Source organism: Apus apus, chromosome 16 (genome assembly GCF_020740795.1).
Source record: "Apus apus isolate bApuApu2 chromosome 16, bApuApu2.pri.cur, whole genome shotgun sequence".
NCBI lineage: Eukaryota > Metazoa > Chordata > Aves > Apodiformes > Apodidae > Apus > Apus apus.
The window spans coordinates 4135283-4150458 of NC_067297.1; the positions used below are offsets into that span (position 1 = coordinate 4135283).

The 15176-nt window shown below is 47.8% G+C and overlaps 2 protein-coding genes across 3 annotated transcripts; one reads left to right on the top strand and one right to left on the bottom strand.

Moving 5' to 3' along the window:
- Nucleotides 1-1583: 1583 nt before the first annotated feature.
- DYNLL1 (dynein light chain LC8-type 1) lies at nt 1584-14949 on the top strand. Of its 2 annotated transcripts, none has more exons than XM_051633694.1 (3): nt 1584-1720; nt 13173-13312; nt 14640-14949. In XM_051633694.1, the coding sequence occupies exons 2-3, from the start codon at nt 13181-13183 to the stop codon at nt 14775-14777; spliced, it is 270 nt and encodes an 89-aa protein (XP_051489654.1). In that variant the 5' UTR covers nt 1584-1720; nt 13173-13180; the 3' UTR covers nt 14778-14949. The 2 variants fall into 2 exon arrangements, with proteins under 2 accessions (XP_051489654.1, XP_051489653.1); XM_051633693.1 differs by lacking the exon at nt 1584-1720 and adding an exon at nt 12529-12665.
- Nucleotides 4138-11222, bottom strand: COQ5 (coenzyme Q5, methyltransferase). The gene is made up of 7 exons (XM_051633690.1): nt 11045-11222; nt 10450-10599; nt 9817-10041; nt 6974-7080; nt 5234-5322; nt 4908-5019; nt 4138-4790 (listed from the first exon to the last, which is right to left on the bottom strand). Exons 1-7 carry the CDS (start codon nt 11193-11195, stop codon nt 4689-4691), a joined length of 936 nt encoding a protein of 311 aa, XP_051489650.1. The 5' UTR covers nt 11196-11222; the 3' UTR covers nt 4138-4688.
- Nucleotides 14950-15176: the final 227 nt, after the last annotated feature.

The following is a 15176-nucleotide window of genomic DNA, read 5'->3' on the forward strand; positions in this document are numbered from 1 at the left end:
AACCTGGGAGCTCCAGTCAGAAGTGATTTCTGAGATACTTTAGAGTAACAAAAGTACTGCATGATCCAGTTTTAGTATTTTGGGGACCATATACTCATCTGAGTTTGCCTCAAAGCTTGCAAAAGCAAAAGGTTGCTTGCAGTTTTGCTACTTTTGCTACAAGTGATGCTGAGCAAGTCACTATAATGTACTAACATGACAAATATTTGCATTTCAAGTGAGGTGGAGGACTGCTCTTGCATTTTTTTATTTCTACAGGGAAAAGGCAGTCCCACCAATCCAGGATTTGAAAACCTTTCTTTTAAGTCATCCTGTGCTGTTTGTTATAGGCACAGTTCAGAGTCTGTTATTAACAGCTCAGCAGCTATGGAAGACTCAATAGCAGTTTTTTACAAGAGTATAAGCAGAAAGTGCCCCAGGGAAAGTGAAACTACACAAAACAGAGCACTGGGGATCTCCCAAAACATCTTGCTTCATAAAAAAAAAAGTAAAAAAAAAAAAAAAAAGTGCCTTAAATGAGATGTAAGAAGACTGAGGGATTCAGCTTATTGGAGGAACAAAGTTTAGAGGTGACTTAATCATACTTGGTAAACATGGGTGAAAGATTTCTATCAGAGGTCACTTAATCTGAAAGACAAAGACAAATTGATAACAGAGACAGGAATAGTAAAGATGATCAAGTGCAGTTTGTAAGATATGGAACTGCTTCCTCCAACATGGGTGGACCCCTCTGTAAGAGCAGTCCCAGTTCAAGGAGAAACTAGGGCCTGGTGCAGGGGTTCCCAGGTTAAATTCACTGTCTCTTGTGATTTGGGTTGGGGTGAGTAACAAAATGGCCTTTGGGCCCCAAATATCCCCTATGGAAAGGTGTTTTACAGGCTCTGGTGGACACATTAAGATGCCCGGGAGACAGTGCACTTTAAGGAACAAGTGTTCTGGCCCAGGATCACTAGAGGATGCCAGAGGCGGTAGAGGGGGAAGCAGGACAAGCTGGACAAGCTTTCCGTGCACATTATCATCCCCAGGAGCATCCGCTCTCCCGTACCTCGCCTGCAGCCTGGGGCGCGGGTCCAGGTGCGGGGTCCGTCCGTGGCTCCGCCAGCCCCGGGATCTTCCCTAGAGCCGCACGGGGCTCCTTTCGCCTCCCTCGGCAGAGAAAGGACGTCGGGCTCCCCGCTGTGCCGGGGCTGGAGAGGGGCTGGGAGGGCGGCGGCGGCCGTGCCTGGTGTGAGCGGCTTCTGAGCCCTTGTTGCTTTGGCTCCGAGCACAGGCTGTGTCCCCGGCTCTGACAAAAACGCTGCCCAGCCTGAGACCTGCTGGGACCTGTGAGAAGGCTGGGGGCCGCCCCGCAGCCCCGTTCCCGCCCCGCAGCCCCGCTCCGGCCCCGCAGGCCCCGCCCGGGGCTCAGCCCGCATCGCCGCTGCCGCCCGTCGCCATGGGAACGGCTGCCGGCGCAAGGCATGCCGGTCTGAAACAAAGCGCTGCAGCAAAGCGCCCCGAGAGCCGCGGCCGCTGACCAATGAGCGCTCGGGGGGCCGGTGGCGGCGGCCAATGGCTGGAGGCCGGCGGGAGGGGGTGGGGATGGGGGCGCTTGGAGCGCCGGCGGCGCGCGCGGGCCGGTTAAACCGAGGCGGCGGCGGCACGAGCTGCGTCTTCGGCCTCCCGTGAGCCCCGCCCGCCCCGCTCCGCACCGGGCCTGTGCCGCGGCACCCGCCGGACGGTGAGGGCAGCGGCGCCGCGGGGCAGCTCCCGAGGGAGGCCCGGAAACGGATCCTCTGCCCGGTGTGCAAAGTCCGGTCCGCGAGGGGCCAAGTTGGTCACAAACACGGACAGGATCGAGTGCTCCTGCCGGGGAACCGGCAGCCCACAGTAACACAGGGAATATTTATACGCTCCAGGTGAAGATGAAATTACAACGTCCGGGGGCTAAAATGAATCAGGGGTGTTTTGGCTGAAGGGTTTGAGAGATGGACCTGCTGGGAGCTGCGAGGGCTGGGCTGGGGTCCTGGCAGGGGCTGCTCCTGCACTGTGAATTTTTTGCTGCCGTGCTCAATGCAGGCAGTCACGAGTGAGCAAGGGGCAGTGAGCAAGGATGCCGACACGTCAAGGTGCTGTGGAGTGGGCTAAACAGTGTGTTTGTGAAGTATGACATTGAGAGCAACGTTGCTGCTCACATAAAGAAGGCAAGTGCTTGTCATGTCTCCTTGCAATCTATGTACATGAAGAATCAAGCAGGGAGAATGCTGCTGGGCAAGTAGCTCTAGAGTAACAAGTTCTAGAGACACTAGATAATCAAGTTGGACCTTCTCTGTTGGCTGGTGTCCTTATGTTCCTTTCCCCACCCTTTATGTGGAGTTTTCCAGGTCCTTCTGCAGTTTTGCAGGACCTTCTACTTAACCCTTTGCTGCTGCTGTCCCACTGTTGAGGTGAACAGGGTGGCAGCTGACTGTCCCTGTGACTGGTGAGCTGGTACAAAGCACAGGGGCTCTATTGAAGAAGTGGCTTTGGGTGGCTTTCCCCCTCCCACATGCAAGATGAAATGTTTGTGCTCAGAACAGATGGTTCATAGCTTCCAGTGTGTCAGATTTTCTCTCTGACTCCTACTTTGAGCCTGATTGAGCTGCAAGTAGTTGAAAGCTTTGGTTAAGCAGAACACAAAACTCTTGCATGCTCTCACAAATGCTGGCTGTTAGATACTGCAGTGTGTAACCACTGCCTGCACAGTTTTGCTCATAGTAGACTTGCACACACAAGTTTATTGGAATGTCACAGCAGACTCCTGACTACTGTGTGTAGGAAGAACATACAGTCTCATGACTTGGTAGCAAAAGTAGCAGAGAATTTTCCATTTAGAGTCCTTTCAGCATTCTTGTTGAAGGCAGATAAAGAAGCCAAGACAATAGCTTAATCTAGATAGATTCCAAACAAACAGTGAAGTTCTTAAAAACTTAAAAAAGGGTTTGGGATCATGGTGTGACTTCAGGGGAAAAGTTACTTCCCCAAACCAATGTTTTAAGCATATTCCTGCTTGTTTTGGAAGCATTTTCTTTTTTATCTGAGCAGCAGATGAGCTATAAAGTGATAGATGATCCTTGCACAGAAGAGCATATGCTGCTCCTTAATTGTTTGCTTTTAAAAGTGATCCTTGCTAAAAAGTGCATAAAACTCCTGTTGGACAATATTAGTCCAATTCTCTCAAAAATACTGAATTCAGAAGTCTCTCTTTGCAGGAGTTTGACAAGAGATACAATCCCACTTGGCACTGCATCGTGGGAAGGAATTTGGCAGCTACTTGACTCATGAGACTTTGGCAAAGTTGCTGTTCTCCCTTTCCAGTCTGGGTAGAACCAAGGAGTGTTACTGTACTGGTTACAGGCCTGCACACTGACTGTAAACAGCCTCCTACCTTCAGCCTTCCTGAGGTAACAAACCTTGATCATCAGGTCTTGTATTGTTAACGGTCAGTTGGTGTTTTCATTGTGGCTATAAAAAAGGCTGAAGTGTCTTCCTTGTATTTATTTTCTTTGAAAAGACTGCTTATTTGCTAATCAACTCTTGGAATGAGTTTATTCTGTAAAACATTTCTCTGCCCTTCTGCCCTCGTAGTGCTTGCATTACCCTTTTTCTTCCACTGTGAATAAAGGAGGAACATCCATTTCACACCCCTGAATCCACAGCATCTGAAGCCTGAGCTAATCTGCAAACGTGCTGTCAGTCAGTAACTGAGAACCACAGGAGGTATTTTCTTTGAGAGAGAAGAGACTCTTTTTTAGTTCTTGATAAGCATATTTGCAGCCATGTGCAACCTCCAGTGCAAATTCTGGAGTTTAGATACATGCTGTTGCTTTTATGAGTTCAAGTGAACTGGTGAGCTAAAAGCAACAATCCCATTTCTCTCCCAGTTTTCAGGAGACAAATTTTCATAGTTCATGACACTGCCGTCACTTTAAAATGTAAATTATACCTTCAGTAGATTTTTTTTCTCTATCCCTGTGTCCTGCTACAGAAGCATCTGTTCTTTTACCCTTTAAAGAACAGAAGGAAATACACAGAATTTTTACATGGAGGTTCTGCATCTAGGACTGACTAATAAAACAGATTTTCACAGAGGTGGAAACATGTAATCTCATCCCAGAATAGTTATGCAGATTCTTTTTAATGAATGTTAAAATATTGACTGAAGTGGAAAAAATTGATGCAGAGCTGTTTTCTTTCACAAGCCTTACATTTGCCTTTCAAAGAAGTAAAGGAATAATGGAAAAAAAATCCTTTAGAGTCCAAATGACATAGATATTATCAGCTTAATAAAAATAAATAAATCCAAGCTACTTCTCACTGGTATGATATCCTCCTTAAAGCTTAGTAAAAAAAAAAAAGAGAGGAGGCAGCTACTTTGAAGACTAGTCAGTCTATCTACACCTCTGGTAACTGAGGTTTCTTCATTTGTGAGCATGGCTGTTTCAGCCCCATCCTTTACATTGAAGAGAAGTGCAAGTGTTAAGTACAATAAATGCCACAGGCATCACTGCATCAACAGGTTTCTTCTGGGGAAAAAGGTAGCTGATGTTGTGGGTCTGACTGCTGATTAAGTATCTGTTGTACAAGTCCTTAAAACTCCTTTTCGATCTTGATGGAGTTTAAATATCCTCAGGAAAAGCACACTTCTTGTGCTTTGCTGCAAAGCAGAGTCACAGTTTGAAACCTGAGTGAATGGCAACAATGCCCAAGTTTAAATTCTCATAATCCACTTTAAAAAACCCTGCATCTTCTATCATTGCTTTCAGCTCCTCCTGAAAAATAACAGTTCCATAATTACAACAAGCTGAAGGCCTATCAACCAGCTGCCTGCAAGATTAAGTTTGGACTGTGTCTTGTGTGTTAGTGCATTCAGAAAAATACTGTCTCACCTGAGGGGGGAAACGTCGGATGCTCTCCACGAGATACTGGTAAGACTTCCAGTCACCAGCAATAACCTCACCCAGAACAGGGATAACCTGGAAACTGTACAGATCGTAGAGCCTGCACAGACACACAGGAGGTACAGATTAATACAAACAAGTTTACAACCAACCCTCTCCAACACAAGTTCATCTCTGTACCACTATACTATGAAGTCTGCATCTGATTTTAAAAGTGCACAATGAGGTGGCCTCAAAGTGCCTCTGTCTCTTATTCTGAGTGTAAACAATGTTTATATAAACATGTGACAAGCACAGTGCCACCATGTTCCTACCTGGAAAGAAGGGGGTTGCTGACATGACTAAATTCAAGGCAGAGAAATCTTCCTCCTGGTTTCAGCACACGATGGGCCTCCTGAAGTGCCTGAGACAAAGCAGGTGCCATAAGTTTGTTTCTGTAGAACAGCACCTGCCTATTATCATGCCATGTGATGGCAACTCAGTGATGAATAGAGGGGAGAAAGAGAAACCTGACTGGCAGTCTCCAGTGTTTACTGGTGGAGAAGCATCCCCAGACAATTAAAAAACAAAACCCAAACAAAAAAACCCGAACAAAAACCCCAAACAAATAAAAAAAAACAAACCACAAAAACTCTTGCTGTTACATAAAGAGATTTACATGCTTTGTGTCAAAACTGTGATGTCAGGTTGGCAGTTTTTCTTCTTTTTCCCTGCTGTTAGTTGATGAACGTTTGCCAGCAGAACTCTTATAATTACAGACCAAACCCAAAAGGGAGAGGGTGACTCAGCTACAAGAAGCTGAAAATGAAAAGAGGTCAGGATTTTTTTTTTTTTAATCCAAAGATTTTACTGAACTGAGAGGCACATGTGAGGGATCACAGAAGAAATGCTACTGGGTTTTGGATGAGCAATGTGTTAAAACAGGGAGGAGGGAGAGGGAAGAAGAAAATCTTTGGCTGCTTTGAAATTCCATCCTGTATCCAAAATAAAACATCTAAGAACCACCATGACAGAATTCTGTTTACAGCTGTATGCTTTTTTCACACACAGCAGAGTTGTACTCAAGCAGCTCTACAGGTTCTACAACTGCTTGGCTTCAGCTGTCATGTTCCTAAGGGATAAAATATAAACAATACACATCCATGATGGGAGCTCTGCAAAGGAATTGTTGGCTTGGATGTGTTTTGTATCAGGTCTCCAGTGAGCTATGCTACCAGACTGCTGCATCCATGAAGGCAAAGGGCCTGTGCTTTGAAAGGGTGCAAGACAAAGAGTTGTGCTAGGCCATCAGCATTAAGAGAAGTTCAAAGACATGCAGTTCAAGGTGGTTTGGATCCACATGCTACACCTTCCACAGAAGGAGCATTGCCAAGGTTGGAACACACACCTCCAAAACAGACAACTAGTCCAGCTAGACAGGTGATCTAACCTATCTTCACACATGAGGCTCCTTCTCAAAGGACAGATACTGTTTAGAACAAAGGGTACTACTTACCCCAGTTAAGATCATCCTCACTCTTCACAGAAAGCTCTACCCACTCAGTGTAAAGACTCTGAGCAGGACTGGGCTGAACAGGTCACTTCAACAGCAGTGGTGGCAGCACCCTCTGCTCTGGGAGCTCTGCAGGCTCAGGCAGGCAAACAGAATGGACCCACTGCAGGTGGGACTTACATCAGGTGCTTCAGGAAGATGTGAGCCATGCAGGCTGACTGCACTGTGCAGATGTAGATCCAGTAACATCATAGGTCAGGAGAAGGTGGGGAATGACTGTAGTATTCAGCCCTTTTTGCCTTATGAAGAGATTGTGTGACTTGCCAAGCTGGAAAGGTTGGGCACAACTACTATAAATCTAACTTTTTATGACAAAGGTGGGGCATTTAATCGCATTCTTCATTTAAACAAGTTGCATGCTACATGCCACTTATTTTAAATGCTTCAGTAGTCAAAGATGTTCCTTTATCCAAAATAACTCCCCCTTTTTTTCCTCCACTAGAATAAAAAACCTCAGGTGAAGTGTAAGGACTCCATGCCAGAATACACGACAGCAACTTACCAAATCAATACGAGTTACATTTCGGATTCCAAAGGCAATTGTGTAAACATCAAACTTATCATCATCAAAGGGCAACTCTTCAGCATTTCCAAGCACCCAGGACAAACCTGTAGTAAAAACCAAGGACATGATATTAGGCAGACCTTATCTAACTCAGACTGCTCCAGAAAGACTAGAACTTGTCTATCCCAGAAGGAAATGGTTATTAATAAAAGTGATGTTTACTATTTCAATTTTGCATTTTTGTTGGAGGAAAGACTAGGTCTAGACTCATAAACCTTTCAAGGCCCTGTATGATGCAGCTGTCTTCAGATGAAGTAGTTAATCTTGCAGATCAGCCCAAACATTCTTCTGCATATACACACACAGTGCCTTATTCTGCCAAAAAAGATTTCACCTAAATTTTGCATGGTAGTGGAAAGCAGCTAGCTTTCCAGAAACTGGCTGCCATTTGTCTGTAGCAAAGTTGCAAAAAAAAAAAAAGAGTTTCTGGTCAGAGAATAACTATAAACAACAATTAATGTCTTGCCATGCAACTATGGTCTAAACACTTAAATAATTTAGTAGAAAGCTTCCATAGATTGAGGAATGTGAAAAGCCACACTCCCTCCATCAGCAATATCAGTACCTGATCCTGTTGCAATAGGTTGTTTCCTAAAACCCCAATGGATCAAGGCCACATCTATCTGTGAGCATCAACGTCCAGGTTATTGACACCAAAAATAAGCCTGCTCAATTTACAATAAATAGTTCCTAAAGTTGCAGGTTTTGGTGACTCAAATACAAAACAACAAAATCAAAACCAAACCAAAGAAAAAACCAACAACACAAAAAACCTAGGAGTCTTCTGCAACAGAAATCAACAGTTTCAAAGAGCAGTATGCTAGAAAGTGACATGGAGGAGGGGAAAATACAGCAGAACACAACAGCTGCTGCCAGAGACATCCAAATTTCATTTTTACAACATACATACATATTTATAATTGTAGAAAGCATTGTATGCAAAGCAGAACGTAACATTATTAAAGCAGCAATTATTAGTGTTATTTAAAGGCTTGAAGAGACACCTGAGAAGTGAGCATCAAGAAAAGGTTTTTGAGCAGCAAGAAAACTGCCCCTGTGAATACGCTGTGGTGAAATCACAGGCTGGGAGTTTGGAAATGGGTACATAAAAAGGGGTTGTTGGTGTCCAACAAGAGGAGCTGGGGCACAGGTGGGGCAGCCTACCACCTCTGCTGATTGTGCAACACACATATTTCATTTTGGCACGCACAGTCCCCACTGCCGGTGAACATACATAGGAACACAGTGATAGAAAACATTGCTCCTTACAATTTAAGAAAAAAAAAGTTTTAGACCTCAGACAATCAACACATAAGCAAGGTCAGAAATTAGTTTACTACAACAGGGAAGAATGGCAGGTAAAACAGAAGGCAGGACGTATTAAATGGACATGAGCTGAACAAGGGAGTGAAAAGGAGTAAGAAGTCAGGATTGTGCACAGTGGGGCATAAGGCAACCCAGGCAACAAGACAGTTGGACTTCTACAGCAACAATGTACAGGGGAAGAAATTAAAAAACAATCTTAATACTAATTTTGAGAATTTGGTTAAGTCACAAAAATACTTAAAAGTGCAGCCAATTAAACAAAATACTTCATTTATGGTAGCTGGGAAGCAGCATCAAGCTTTATTTCAGGTCCTCAGCTACTGTCATAAAGCTTTTATACCTAAAATGTTGTTAGAGCTCCCGGACTGTGATGCATAAAAAGAGCTCTAGATATACTGGCAAGCTGCTCAGAGAAGCACAATGCAAACAGTCTGCTGGAGCCAAAGAACCAATGCTTTCACAATAGTTAATTTTTTAAAGAGAAGGAAAAGGCAGGCAGGCAACAGCCTGGTGTAAACCACCAGCAGGGACCAAGAGCAGCTGCAGAACTCATGCCAGCAACTTATCTTTCAGCCCCTTTGTGCTACTAAGCTCTTCTGAATGTCATACACAGTTTTTCAGCTGAAGTTCCAATGGGGGTGTGGGAGCAGGACACAGTGAAAGGACAGGCAGGAGATCTTGTAACACTTATGCAGAGGCTGCCCAGGGCATAGCTAATGGTGGTACCCAGGTGAACAGTTTGGGAACCTCCTGGTATACCTTACATTGCTAAAATATTTGTCAAATATCCAAAAACAAAGAGAGGTAAACAACTATTATACAAACGCTGAGCCACAAGCAGGACTTCTTTCTCTATGTCTTACTTCTTAAAATCAGGCTTTTCAAGCAGGATTGGCGTAGTCCCCAACAAACTTTAGATACCAGTGAATAAATCCATTGACCTGCAAACTAACATTTAATATAATTCAGTTTCTCTGAGTATCATTAGCATATGTTCTAACTGTGGAAAATTTTATAGGTTCACAATGCACTTCAGTTCTTGCATTTTTCATTTGCTGCCTTGATTCCTGAAATATCCATTATAAGATCTTTAGTCTAATCATTCTAGGGCTGAGCTCTTGCATCATCTGCCTGAGTAAAATGAGATTCAACTGCACAGATGCAAACAGCAGGTTTAGGTAATTTAAGCAACCTGGAAGGATAGCTAGGCATCAGACCTCGTAGGCACTTCCACACATGTACTCCTGAAAGTTCAAGTGCTATTCAAGAGGATCACTACATACATGCTCACTTGAAAGTAACTCAACACTGGCAGATATGCAAGCACAGCTGCAGTATGCACCATGGCTGTATAATGCATATTGTAATCCTGAGGTGGTGATCACCTGGTGGCCACCATGCATCACATCCTTGCTATCAGGCATGCTAACAAAATGGTACAACGCATGACTTACCTTCAGAGTAGCCAAGACGCTGTGCTTTCTGCTTCCCAACTTTTAGCATTTCTCTGTTAATGTCACAGACCACCACTTGGGAATCCCCGAGTGAATTAGATTTGTCTTCCTGGTAACTCTCAGAAATCTCCTGCCACGATAAATTCTGCTGGTGTCTGAGCTTCCGCTGGAGCTGGCGCTCTCGTGCAGAGCGGACGTAGTTAATGAAGCGAAAGGCAATGTCACCTGCATTTGTTTTGAAAAAAGAGACATGGTTTGGAATGTTTTCTGACCCCAGGAAATTCAAGCATAAGACTTTGAACATCAAACTGAGCTCATTTTTTTTACCTAGATACAGATAAAAACCCCACACACGCAGGAGACAAAGAGTGTGTGTGTATAAAAATATAAAGCACAAAGTCCTTGACTTCCCAAAAGTGGAAGCAGTTTTCCATAAGGTACCTTGGCAGTGCTATAACACTTTCAGAGCCTTGGAGTAAGATACTACAAAACACAAGCCCTTCTCTAGGAAAACCAAGCAGAAGCTTCACCAGATTTAAAAACAGGCAAGGAACTGAGGGGGGGGGGAATAAAGGCTAGGCAACTTAATTCTGACCAGACTCTGTCATGTGGAACCCACCAAAATTAATTTACCTGTTCCTCCAGCAACATCAAGAAGAAGTGTTCCTGGGGAAGGGTTCATTTTATGCACGAGGATATCCTTCCACACTCGATGAATCCCTAGAGTCATTGAATCGTTCATTACATCATATTTTTTGGCCACGCTTTCGAAGACCTGGTAAACTGCAAGGGAAGTACACGAGAATGAGGTACAATTTACTTTAAAATGCTCCTGTGGAAGTAAAACGTGCCCTTTACTCCCTCATGAAGGCCTGCCAACCATGTGGAACTGAAAAACACCTGAAAACTACTTATAAACACACGATCGAGTCCTGCTGAGCCTGGCAAAGGTCTCTTTGGGGACACGCAGCTCCTTCCCGGAACCCTTCCGGAGCAGAGGGGAAGATTCGCGCTGGCCTGACACTATTGGAGACTTTCGGTATCGTCTCAAACGAACGGCTCGGCTCTAAAAGGCCGTCCCCAGCACCCCTCAGCCCAGCACCCCTCAGCCCAGCACCCCTCAGCCCAGCACCCCTTCCCGCCGCAGCGATAAGCCCCGTTAAGTTCCAGCTCGGCGTAGCCCGCCCTCCCCCGGGGCTCCACAGCGGACCCCGCCACTGCCCCTCACTTTTCTCCCTCCTCTCCTCCTCGCTGACGGTCTGGAAACCGAAGTGTGTCTCCGGCCCCGCGGCGAGGCCCCGCACGGCGCCCAGCGCCCGCAGAGGCGGGGCAGGGCGGGCCAGCAGCGCCCGGCACCGGCACAGCCCCGCGGCCGCCATCTCGCCGGAGCCGCCGCGGCCCGGGCGGGGGGCGCGGCCTCGGGAGGAGCCCGGGGGGGCGGCTCCGCCTTCGGCCTCGGCTCCGTCAAACGCGGGGTCAGGGCCCGCACCCCGCAGCCCCGCGCCGGGGACCCGCAGCCGCCAGACAGCCCAGGGCCACCGGCTGAATCCCTCTGGTTAGGGGACACGACAGGGGGGGAAAAACAAACCCAACCAAGCCCCCCATCGGAACACTTCGCACAGAGCAATTCAGTAATTTTACTAGTAATTTCCCCTGATTTCTTTAGCTTTGTAACTTTTCAGTTCCCTGGCTAAAGTAAAACCCCGCAGGGGACAGGAGGGTGTGCGGGTTCTGAGGGGAGGAGTGAAAGGCTGCCCGGGCTTCCTGGGGGGAACTCGAGCACCAATGACAGAACTGCTCTGATTTGGTTTTGGTTTTTTTGTGTTTTTTTTTTTTTTTTCCCAAAAGCTCCCCTGCTTATCACATTGTTTGGAAAATCTAGAAATTCTGTCAGCTCTGTGAGTGCAAAGAAGTTGCTTCACCCCGAGGCCAGACGGCACCCCCCAAGCCCCAGCTGCCCCCCCTCGCCGCGACCTTCCTGCCGTGTCGAGGCTGCATCACCCTTAGACCTCACTTGGATTTTCTGATATCTTATCTACAACACTAGGAAAAAGCTACGGCTTTTAATTTCTGCTCTGTGTTCTGCGTGCCAGGATGCCTTGCAAAGCACGGCACATATCTGGGGGCTCTGAGGATTTTTTTTGTCTGCCTCAGCTACAGGTAAAGACGATCTTTGCCTACCAGAGCAGTGACAGGAGAGCCTCTCGCGCTGTGTACAGACCCCAGCGACCAGCCACGTCCAGGCATCTCAGACACGAGGAAAGAAAGGAGAAAGGCGAGCAGAGGCTGCACGCAACCACAGCAGGCACACCTGCAAGCAGGATGTTGCGGACACGCCATGGCCCCCCGGCTCGCCTCAGAGGATGCGGGGCCGCCCCGCAGGCCCCGTTCCCGCCCCGCAGGCCCCGTTCCCGCCCCGCAGCCCCGCTCCGGCCCCGCAGGCCCCGCTCCCGCCCCGCAGGCCCCGTTCCCGCCCCGCAGCCCCGCTCCCGCCCCGCAGCACCGCTCCCGCCCCGCAGGCCCCGCCCGGGGCTCAGCCCGCATCGCCGCTGCCGCCCGTCGCCATGGGAACGGCTGCCGGCGCAAGGCATGCCGGTCTGAAACAAAGCGCTGCAGCAAAGCGCCCCGAGAGCCGCGGCCGCTGACCAATGAGCGCTCGGGGGGCCGGTGGCGGCGGCCAATGGCTGGAGGCCGGCGGGAGGGGGTGGGGATGGGGGCGCTTGGAGCGCCGGCGGCGCGCGCGGGCCGGTTAAACCGAGGCGGCGGCGGCACGAGCTGCGTCTTCGGCCTCCCGTGAGCCCCGCCCGCCCCGCTCCGCACCGGGCCTGTGCCGCGGCACCCGCCGGACGGTGAGGGCAGCGGCGCCGCGGGCGCGGGGCGTGCGGGGGGCAACTCCCGAGAGGGCCTGGGTCCCGTCTGGGAGGCGGGGCGGCCGGGGCCGGACAGCCGGTGTCCCGGCGGCTCCCCCGCGCCAGGGCCCTTCCCCAGCGGCTGCCTCCCCTTTCCCGCGGCAGCGGCAGCTGCAGGCGGGACTTTCCCTGGAGCCTTCGACTTCCTTGACAGGGCAAAGGCCGTGGGAGCCGGGCACCGCAGCGGCTGCGCCCTCCCGCGGGGCTCGGGGCGGCAGGGGGGCTGGGAGGGCGGGGGCGGCCCCGGCAGCGCTTTTGTCGGTGCCCGCTGGAGCGCCCGGAGAGCGGGTGCCTGGTGTGAGCGGCTTCTGAGCCGCCGCTGCTTTGGCTCCGAGCACAGGCTGTGCCCCCGGCCTGAGACCTGCTGGGAGCTGCGACAGGGCCGGGCGGGGGTCCTGGCAGGTGGCTGCTCCTGCACTGTGAATTTTTTGCTGCTTTGCTCAATAGAGGCAATCATGAGTGATCGAAAGGCAGTGATTAAGAATGCGGACATGTCAGAAGAGATGCAGCAAGACGCTGTAGAGTGTGCTACTCAGGCCTTGGAGAAGTACAACATCGAGAAGGACATTGCTGCTCACATTAAGAAGGTAAGTGAAGTGCTTACTTGTCATGTCTCCTTGCAATCTATGCACATGAAAAATCAAGCAGGGAGAATGCTGCTGGGCAAGTAGCTCTAGAGTAACAAGTTCTAGAGACACTAGATAATCAAGTTGGACCTTCTCTGTTGGCTGGTGTCCTTATGTTCCTTTCCCCACCCTTTATGTGGAGTTTTCCAGGTCCTTCTGCAGTTTTGCAGGACCTTCTACTTAACCCTTTGCTGCTGCTGTCCCACTGTCGAGGTGAACAGGGTGGCAGCTGACTGTCCCTGTGACTGGTGAGCTGGTACAAAGCACAGGGGCTCCATTGAGCTCTCCCAAGTTTTTCCTCTGAGAGAAAGCCTGTTTTACATAATCTTTGGTTTCAGGTTTATTGAACTCAGTCTTAAGGATCTGTTTTCAGTTCTGTCCAGCTGGGTCAAAAAATGCAGGGAAAGGTAGTTTCCTGCAAGTCAGTGTGTCCCTACAGAAGGGGAAAAAGAAAAAAAAACAAACCACAAAAGATGCTGGTGGCACTGATTATCTGTTGTTTGCAGAGTCTGTGTCGTTCTTTATGTAGGATTAACAACACTGAACATGGGAAAGATCTCGTTCTAATGATATTTCCTGCTTCATCAACTCAGGAGAATGGAGAAATCAAAAGAGGGACAATGAAAGTTAAACTGGTCTGAGTGGAAGAGCTGTTGAAAAAGTAATTCAGCTAAGCAGATTGCTTCCAGTAGAGAAATATTGGTTTGTTATGCCCACAAAACAGGCATTTTTTATTTTTGCCAGATGCAGAAAATATCTATGATACTGGAAAAGAGAGTTTATTCTAGTATTTTTCAGGTACTCTTTCTAGCAACTTGTGGGAATTTGTAGAGGATTTGTTTCAAATGTGTAAAACACAAATTGTTAGATTTGTTGATAGTACTGGTGTGACAGAGCATGTGGCAGAGTTTTCCACTGAGTCCCTTCAGCACCATACTGCAGCTGAACAATGAAATATAAATTATAGCTTAATGTCTGTGAGTATAAGATTAGTGGTGAAGGTTTTACTCGAGGGCTGTAGTTTCAGTTCATGGTATGAATTACAGAGGGAGAAAGATGACTCTGCCTGAACAAAAGTAATATTTTAAACTTACCATGCTTGAGATGGGAAGCACTGAGGGGATTTGGGGTTGTTTTTGTGGATTTTTTTTGTCTAAGCAGCAGATGAACAATGAGATGTAAATAAGATTATCCTAGTATTTACGAGCATCTGCTCCTCTGATTGCCTTGCTCAGAAAGTGAATAGCTGTTTAGAAGAGTTCTTAATTTCTAGCTATCTGTTTCACAGGAGTTTGACAAGAAATACAATCCCACTTGGCACTGCATCGTGGGAAGGAACTTTGGCAGCTATGTGACTCATGAGACCAAGCACTTCATCTACTTCTACCTCGGCCAAGTCGCTATTCTTCTTTTCAAGTCTGGGTAGAACCAAGGACTGTTACAGAACCTTGCATCTGGTTACAGGACTGTGTGCTGACTCCTGACTAGTTACTGCAGCCTTTCTGAGGACACAGACCTTGATCTTCAAGGCCGATGGCAGGGATTATGCTATAGCAGATGATGTTACATTGTGGATATAAAAAGGAAAAATACCAAAACAGTCTTCCTTGTATTTATTTTTTTTCAGAAGGCAGCTTCTTTGCTAGTAGAGCTCTTGGAGCAGTTTTGCCTTTGAGAGTTTGGTACCAATCTACAGTATTGCCTAATTACTGTTTGTGCTCTGTAAGTACTGATGGTGTTTAGTTCTTTTCTGGTTTGGTTTTTTTTTTTACTATAATTTCCCCTGCAGTGTTGCTGGCTGTGCTGCCCCAGCGCCTGAGCTGTT